We start from the raw sequence: 8,699 nt of genomic DNA, 5'->3' as shown, positions 1-8,699 counted from the left end.
GATAGTTTACACCTTTCTGGTGAAGCTCTAGTGTGAGCACTATAGCACTCCTCTTCAAAAGGATACAGTTACTAAGCTAGCTATACTGAATACTTAAGCCTCCAACGGAATATCTATCACACGTTGAACACAATAGCTACGGTAGACATGACTAAATATATCATGAACTTAGAATACAATATTACACTGTCTTACAAGGTATTGCAGAAGTTGCAGTGTATCTAGATTTACTTGTTAAGAGTTGAAGGTAAACCATTGTATAGTGTATTCGTATCCTTATATTGAATAAGGTAAATTATTTCGATATGAAAATATAAAAAATGATATGTTTATTACTCCTTTATTATATAATGCAAAAGATAAGACTCCTTCTAGTTAATCTAAGCTCATAACTTGCATGAATAGATTCTGAATAAGGAAAATAGGAACACTATACTGTTACGAAGTGTAGCTCCGTAAATTAGGCAATAATAATTAATTAACCCGGTTGTTTACCATTTCGGTAGACAACCATGGGGCACTAGTACTTGTTGTTTACAATTATTATAAATGGAGCAATCAACAAAGATTGAATTATATGTAGCTAGATATAATATCGTTTAATATAGGATTAGCTTATGGGAGCGCACTACTCCAACAATTAATTACTCATATTGGTGCTGAGCTCAGGCTCGTTGATTGGCACAATAGTAGTAGTCGCTCCGGGCTAGGACAAACTAGTAGAGACTAGAAATCAGATGGCCAAATAAAAAGTGCTAGTGGTTTGAAAGAAACCTGAGTAGTTGTGTGACTGTGAGGAAAGAGTTGGTTTTCCCTTAGAAGAAGATTTCCAAGTTAGTGGAAGACATACAAAATTACTATAGCACCTGACATAACCAAATCACAAGTGGGATTTGTGACATATACATATAAACTTTTAGCTTAAACAAAGCATAAGTCTTCTTCGTCCTCCTTAATAATTCTCCTCTCGTAACAACATTATTTGCACAATGCAAGCCTATGACTTGAAGAATGTCCCCAATCATACTGATCAATCACTTTGAAACCGTATTATAATCATTTTCTGTTAAACCTATACTTCAGATTGGTAGTATGCTCGTATGTGTGCAATATGCAATACCACAAACTTGAAAGGGGTGCCACGGGTCAATAAATAACATCTTCCCTAATGACGCTATTAGGTACTTCTTCATAACGTTGGTCTCCATTTCTACAAGTGAATTACTAATTCAGTGGCACCGATCATGTTCTAAATACATACTGCAAAATGGATGCAGTTTAGACCTTAATATTGACTATTAACAGTAAATTTGTGCTTTTAGTAGTAGACTAAGATGCGCCCTTTATGCACACTTACTTGCACAGCTACGTATTCATCATTTTTATTACGATTTAAGACATCCATACATATACTGTCGAGTGTATGAGGTAATTCAAGGATGACTACATCTTGAAAATGCACATACGCGTATACGCAGGCAAAAGTCTGCCAAATATACTCAGCTGATAAAATTGGCTACTCATTGGTATATTAGTATGTTAAAAGTTAACTCGCCAATTTAATGATAGCATAAACCAGCTGCACGTTTAGATAAATAGCAGCTATGGCAAACAGGATGTATCCGATAGGATGTAACGGTAGAGGAATTTCCAAATGCCTGCAATGTAAAATAAAATAATTTAATATTAATCATCAGAACTCTCTGTAAATATGCAAATTTGAGTCTTTTAATCAATCAAATGTAATCTCGGTTAGCTACGTCTATTTATAACATTTAAATCTAGTGTGTAATGTAATGCAATCATATTGTCCGCAATTGTACGTAGTCTCTTGATATAGCTTATGCTATTTTAATATTGCATGATGTCATAGGTATATATCAATATATGCTAAGGCAAATAGATTCAGTTAAAAAATATTTTGGCTAACATTTCTTCAAATTACCTTGCTTGGCTGAAATGCGAACGAACAAACATTATTGGAAGGACAATCCCACCAATGATGTTATTTCCTGACGTAGCTCCATAGGCTAACACTACAATAAATGCCTGGCATTAAAGAACCGATATGATTGATTACCATAACTTAAAAAATTATGATCGATTATTCAATATTATAGTTCTGCATAATACGAGTATTAATTATGATTACAAAATTACGATATTATTCTATTCTGATATCTATCTTGAAGTGAATATTCAAGTTTATTTAAATCAAATTCGGAACTACTTTTTAGTGGAAGACAATTTTTAATTTATTAGTGTAGTTATGAAAGAGCTGCAAAACAGATCTAATTAATCAACACTAACATTCGTATTATTTAATTTATCATAGCGTGAAGTTAACAAATGAATATATTTATAGATTTGTTGTTTATAGTAAGGCTTCAATTTTAGTAATTCTTCAATTATTTATAATATTTTACATTCGCTACTTGCATACATAGTGTAGTCAATGTTACAATCATGGTAAACAAACTAGTTTTGATATGAATCGAGACAATACCTTAGAATTGAAAAAAGCTATTAAGAATATGATTGCGATTACCAAGAAATACCCTATCATAGTGTAGAGGCTATTTGAAAAACGTTGAATGTAATAAAATGATTAATTAAATATGAAGCTAAATTACGGAAAAAAGCATTTTAATTATCGGCTTATTTTGTATCTCATCATGTAAACTACTTACTCTGTACTAACGATATCAACTTTACGAGAAGCATCTTCAAGTCTCTTACGATTAAACAATTTTTGCATAAAGGTAATTACACCTGTTACTATATTGAAATCAATCACAAAATATACTTAAATTTCGCAAATCACGCAGAAATATTTAGTGAATGAGTTCACATATCGGTATAATTGATAGTGCATACACTGTGTAAGTAAAGAAACATCTACAATGTTATCTACAAACAATAGGAATCAACATATATGATTACATTATATAATACAATCTTAACCATGCTATAAGGCATTCATGGTCAAATTTGTATAAGATATAGATATGCATCGGTAACTAATAATACTGCACCTACGATGTTTCATACCGATAGATATCACACCAACAAGACTTAATAATATCTAAGACTTATAAAAATAGCATTTATATTAATTGTAGTTCCTCGGCCATCGATGGTCATAGTCTAAAAAACTAACTGTTATTCGCTAATACCAATGCGTTGCAAATAAAATTGATTGACATCATGTAGAATAAAGTTCCAGCGGAGAAAGATGCAATCCAGTTATATTCCGGATAACGGCTTTTAATGATCTATGTTAGTATTAGAATTAAAAAAATGAATAGGTTGACCTATTAGCTATAATAGTAATTAGATAGTATAATTCAATAACATCGAACATTAACAGCTTTCTCTGATGCTATCATATATACTACAGTCAATAATTTGTATTTAATTAAAATTACTTTCATCATGGGTATTATGGATAGAACTCCATGCCTTTTCGCCCTAAATTAACCAAGGTAATCAACTAATCAGTATCGCATAAAATGTTAGCTTTATACTATACCAAAAACAGTATGCAGTATCTTTTGTCGCTATTATGTGTATGAAATTTATTTTCCATTAATATCCAAACTATACGCACACACTCGTACATATTCGAATAAGTCATAATAAACAGTTTCACAATTTTCCATATCTTATAACGACATATTTACTTCTGGATGTTAATACTATATATAAATTATATTAAAGCAAAGTAAAATAGTTAGGCTCATACCATTCAAGCGAAATATTACACCTGATAGGACTATCGGTGTCATTTACAATTCCAAATTGATCATGCCATGAATATGGGATATCTTGGCATGTCTGCGGTACTATTCTTAAAACTGCGGCTGTCCTGCAGATGAAATCACCGTGTAAAGAAGGAAACTTTCAATTTCTCCGAAGTACGGATATAAGTAAATCATATAAGGTAAAAAGGCAACTAATTATGATAATTTTATAGTAGTAATTGATACCGCTTATAGTAAATGAAATACCTTATTTATCATATGTTTTATCTAAAAATCTATATAGATACACATGTTATAGCTAAAATGAATTACATAGTATTATACTTACCACAGAGCTTGAATAAATGCAATGGTAATTATAGCACTTATTATAGCGACCAGGAACAAAATAATCTATATTATTTAAATGATTTTTAATTAAAAGTCAGAAAATGGAATAAAATAATTCTCTACCTAGTTCCGTCTACATTTACTAGGTTATGTAATCCATTAGTATTCATCACTGTTGAGGATGTTTTTATAATATTGAATCAAATATATTCAAAAACGGTAACTGGAACGCAATCATACATCGATTGCATGCAAAGTACACTATAAAATTATAAATTAGTGTAATTTCTTTATAGCTAACATCATAATTATTTTCTACATCGTAACTGCCCTAATTAGCCCAATTTACCGACAAATGTATTATTATTTTTCTATGTCGTTACTACTATAACTAGTCCAATTTTCCGATAAATACATTGTCATTTACCCCGTACAATTTCTTACCTCTCGTTTTTTTAGATTAATACTTGCAAACATAGTAGGAGCCATAATTTCGAAACCCCCTGCATTTAAATAAAATTTAAAACATGAATCAATAAATTGATACTATAAAATCAATATACATGTATGACCTAGGTTAAAAAAATGATAACAGCAATAAAGTGAATCTTACTTTTATACTAAAATGATCGATAAAATGTCTATATCTTGAATATACAGTAGGTTATTTTTCATTAGCAGTTGAATTAGGAAAGTAACCTCATGCACTTGCCTATTGTAAATGTTGAAAATAACAGAGGAGAGGCTATATAATCCCAATTAGTATGTGCTACAATATCAGCTTTATTCCCAATACATAGACATCCGATAATCTAGTTTTTAAAAATTTCATAACATTCATTATCCGTAAATATACGTTATAAGAAACAAAGCATCACTCTAATAAAATTTAATTCAAGAAAATGCTTAAATAATTTGTAGGTATCTTATTCAATATTTATCCATTTAAAAAATTGCCCAACATTAATTTGAACACAACTTACAATTGTTAACAATAAGACATATTTCAATCCTGCCATAATTGGTATAGAGTAATGTAGTACACGATGGGCAATCATAGATAGAATAGCAAAAATCCATACATATGGACCGATAATGTAGTTGTAGCTATAGAGGAAAATATTGAAATTATAATTAAATTTTACTCAAAAGTAAAGAATATTTATACAATAGTATTACTTGACTCCAATCAAAGCTGCAAAGCTTTGAGAACCTCCTAATGCAGCCGAAATCATAGGTGGCATACTGAAAAAAATATATTAAATTCAACTACTCTAGACATAGAAATATCTATATTCGTCCTTCGTAAAGGTAATAAATAACTCTATATCATAAAAATCGTTTATTTTTTATTCACTAAAATGCACAATATAGAGTGCGCAATAAAAAGGTAATCTAGTTCATGTAGTTTTATAAAGTTAAGTAGCTTGATAAACTATAGGTTTGAAACTAACAAGAGCAGAATAACGAAGAGATTAAAAATGATTTGACCGAAAATTGGTAAAAAAATACCACCAATTGCACTAGAAGTAACAAGAACTTTATTGGCTTGATTTTTTTTATCAATTTCCTCAAAGCTGATCGGCGCTAGTATTGGAGAATTTTCGTCTTCCTTATCACTATCCTTGATTGATAGAGTTAGAATATTTACTATATGAGTACTGTGCTTATGCTAATTCACAGCATACAATTAAGAGTATTTAAAAAGAGTATAGCACGCTTTCGTGATAGAAATGACAAAATTTAGTAGCCTATGCCTACCTGTAAGTGATTAGTATCTAGGCTGGAAAAAATAATGATTCGAGCTTGCTGCATTAATGTAGTGTAAGCATAAATGATAGAACTCTGTTTGTATAAGAAATTCAATAAAAATAACCAATGTAGATAGTTAACGTGATCAGTTAGCATATGGACTAGCGTACTTCTTAATCATAAAATACAATAATGTAAGATTTTACAATATTCTAGCGATCTTACTTGGAGAACAATGTTTAAGCAGAAGCTCACAATGAGTGGTGGTAATCCAGAAAGATCAACAACAGAAGGCAAAGCTACATCGATCATGCAAGTTTTGATTATTGAAATTATCGCACGGTACTAATTTCATTAGCATCCGCTTCATATAGCATATCGTGATAGTTCTAATATAGCGATGCTATCTAGGCAACTAGATGCGGTCTAAATTAATGCTAAGTTTTTAATAGGCAAATCGATATTAATAAATGATAAGACCTCTTTAGATAGATGATAGCAAAGTATGCACTATTGAGAGCCTTCTTAAAGATCGTATTCGATATCGTCAAAGTTAAATATCGTTACTATTGGTTTTTATAAGATGTGTTAAGATTAAATAGATGTATCTAATGTACCTAGTACTAATAGTAGAAGTACAACGTTTCATCACACCGGTAATCATCTATAATTACTTTAATTAGCCCAGCGACTATTCTACTTCACATGATGCTTTATTTCGTATTACTAGTACAAATTTAATGTAGATTACTACTTTAATCAGCTGAAATCGCTATAATAAAATAGTTATGATACCGAAATTTCTATTAGAACTAAAAAAAAATTAGCTACAAATTTTGGGTTGTTCGAAATAGCGAAGTTATAAATTGAGTAGCATGCTACTAAAGGCAAATTATAATTATTTGAAGCTGTCGTAGGAATATTTGAGCACTCCTTTAATTATCACTTGCTATTATGTAGACTTGGCAAGACTTGGACTTTCCGATAATTTATCAATCTTTCCCAATATATTTACCTCCCGGCGAAGACGAGATGTATAGGCATAAGTAAAAGCCATCTAGTGTAAATAAAAGGTTGCAATCAAACCCAACATATGCAAGTGTAGTGTATTTAGAATATACTGTAACTATATTCTACTCTTAAATATAGACATGTTGTATTGCTCTTATACTTAGACATATCTACAGCCCGCTTACTTCACATTCATATATAGGCTACTGCATTTAGTTATTACAGTACTCGCTGTTTGCAACAATCATCAGTTATGTTGTGACCTGTTATGGTATATGTTGTATCTAATTCTACAATGCTATTCTCTGCATGTATTCTATCTTTAAAATACAAATACCGCCGATTTCCACCCCAGAAATCGTTAGTTTCCTGGTTAGTCTTCACACATTACTCACGACAGCTTGCACGCTGATCTACCGTAACTACCTCACTGTACTTACTTTACTACTTAAAACAAAGTATAACTTTATACAACCTTTGGTGTACTAATTGTAAATGGCAACTAAATCTCAATCCTCTGAGATATCGAACCCTCCATCACAGCAAGGATTATTTTAAACTGTTTGGATACAGTCCGCATTTTACATTTGCTATAGATAAGTAGCAGTGTCATAGCAAAAGTAAGTACTATAAATTGACATCTTTATTCTGTACTTCGTATGAGGCACTATACAGGGTAAATGCGATCAATAATTGCGAAATAGTCACTAGAATGGTATACAAAGTTTAACTTAATAGATCTCTCGAGAAATATTAGTATCAATCGATATATGAACGCTTATTACTGTCGGTGTAGTAGACCAGAACATACCTCCGCCAAAACATATTCGGGATTAAAGTAGCCTAGCCTGTCTCTACCTTAGGTAAAAGGATCTACTTTATGTCACTTAAGGATTTTCTTGAAGAAAATTCTATTATGATTTATTTAATTCTAACTTCATATCAATATGATGATCTAAATGAATAACAAAGTTACTTATTGTGCACTTACAGACGATAAAATATTTGAAATATTCGCCACAGAAAGCAGAAGGATTAGCCATGTTATCAAGCTATAATGGAATAGTTCCAGGACTGTAAGTTATTGTAAAGCATGGCTATGGCAGACTTACTGATAGTTTGTTATAACCATATGGATAACTGAATTATAATTAATAAAAATTCGGAGCTATGCATGGACTTAGAAATCCATTAAGGATCGTAGTTAGACATTCAGTAATCCGATTATAATATTTTATAAGTATTTACGTACATTACGTCATTAATTAATTGAATTACTGTGCTTAAATAAGATACCATCAACACATCCTCGGCTCTTTAATGTATCAATCACTTCATCATGAGGTGTGGAATTGACCTTTGTCTTATTTTTGTGCATGACTACCTGGACATTTTATTACCGAGACTAGAACTTGTATACTTGCCATACAAATCGTATCGTCGTTATATTAGCCTTGCATGATCGTATAATTATAGCCATTTTACATAAGTATTGATTTGTAGGAATTAATATGAAAGTGGTCAGCCATATTACCGGCTTTAGCTACAACATACATATGTACTTAGAATTCTAAATAAGATGTATCGGTTAGACTTCAATTCCATCATAGTAAAGCATTAACAGAATAATTATGTATTAAAAATTTAATTGCTTCACCGATTAACATCGTATTCCAAGGTAGTATGATTAATGACTTAGTTATGGAAATGTTTTTTCTCACCCAAAAATATTTATATGCGATCCTTTCTCCTCACTTTTAATTATTAATCTATCCTTTATCATTATAGTTTACTCTCTCATACTCGAAGCAAGATATAGATGTTCTATTATGTTACATTCGT

The 8,699-nt window shown here is 30.9% G+C and overlaps 1 protein-coding gene across 1 annotated transcript; it reads right to left on the bottom strand.

Annotated features, from left to right (window-relative positions):
• Window positions 1–1,546: 1,546 nt before the first annotated feature.
• TRIADDRAFT_58794 (uncharacterized protein) lies at window positions 1,547–7,900 on the bottom strand (the record flags this gene model as incomplete). Its single annotated transcript, XM_002114821.1, has 15 exons — window positions 1,547–1,658; window positions 1,946–2,049; window positions 2,507–2,576; window positions 2,691–2,778; window positions 3,161–3,275; window positions 3,429–3,471; window positions 3,767–3,868; window positions 4,093–4,157; window positions 4,539–4,640; window positions 5,078–5,201; window positions 5,274–5,339; window positions 5,549–5,718; window positions 5,856–5,939; window positions 6,072–6,145; window positions 7,849–7,900. The coding sequence occupies 15 exons, from the start codon at window positions 7,898–7,900 to the stop codon at window positions 1,547–1,549; spliced, it is 1,371 nt and encodes a 456-aa protein (XP_002114857.1).
• Between the last annotated feature and the right edge of the window lie 799 nt (window positions 7,901–8,699).

The sequence above is a fragment of the Trichoplax adhaerens genome, genomic scaffold (assembly GCF_000150275.1).
Source record: "Trichoplax adhaerens TRIADscaffold_9 genomic scaffold, whole genome shotgun sequence".
NCBI lineage: Eukaryota > Metazoa > Placozoa > Uniplacotomia > Trichoplacea > Trichoplacidae > Trichoplax > Trichoplax adhaerens.
This window is presented reverse-complemented; position numbering and strand designations above follow the sequence as displayed.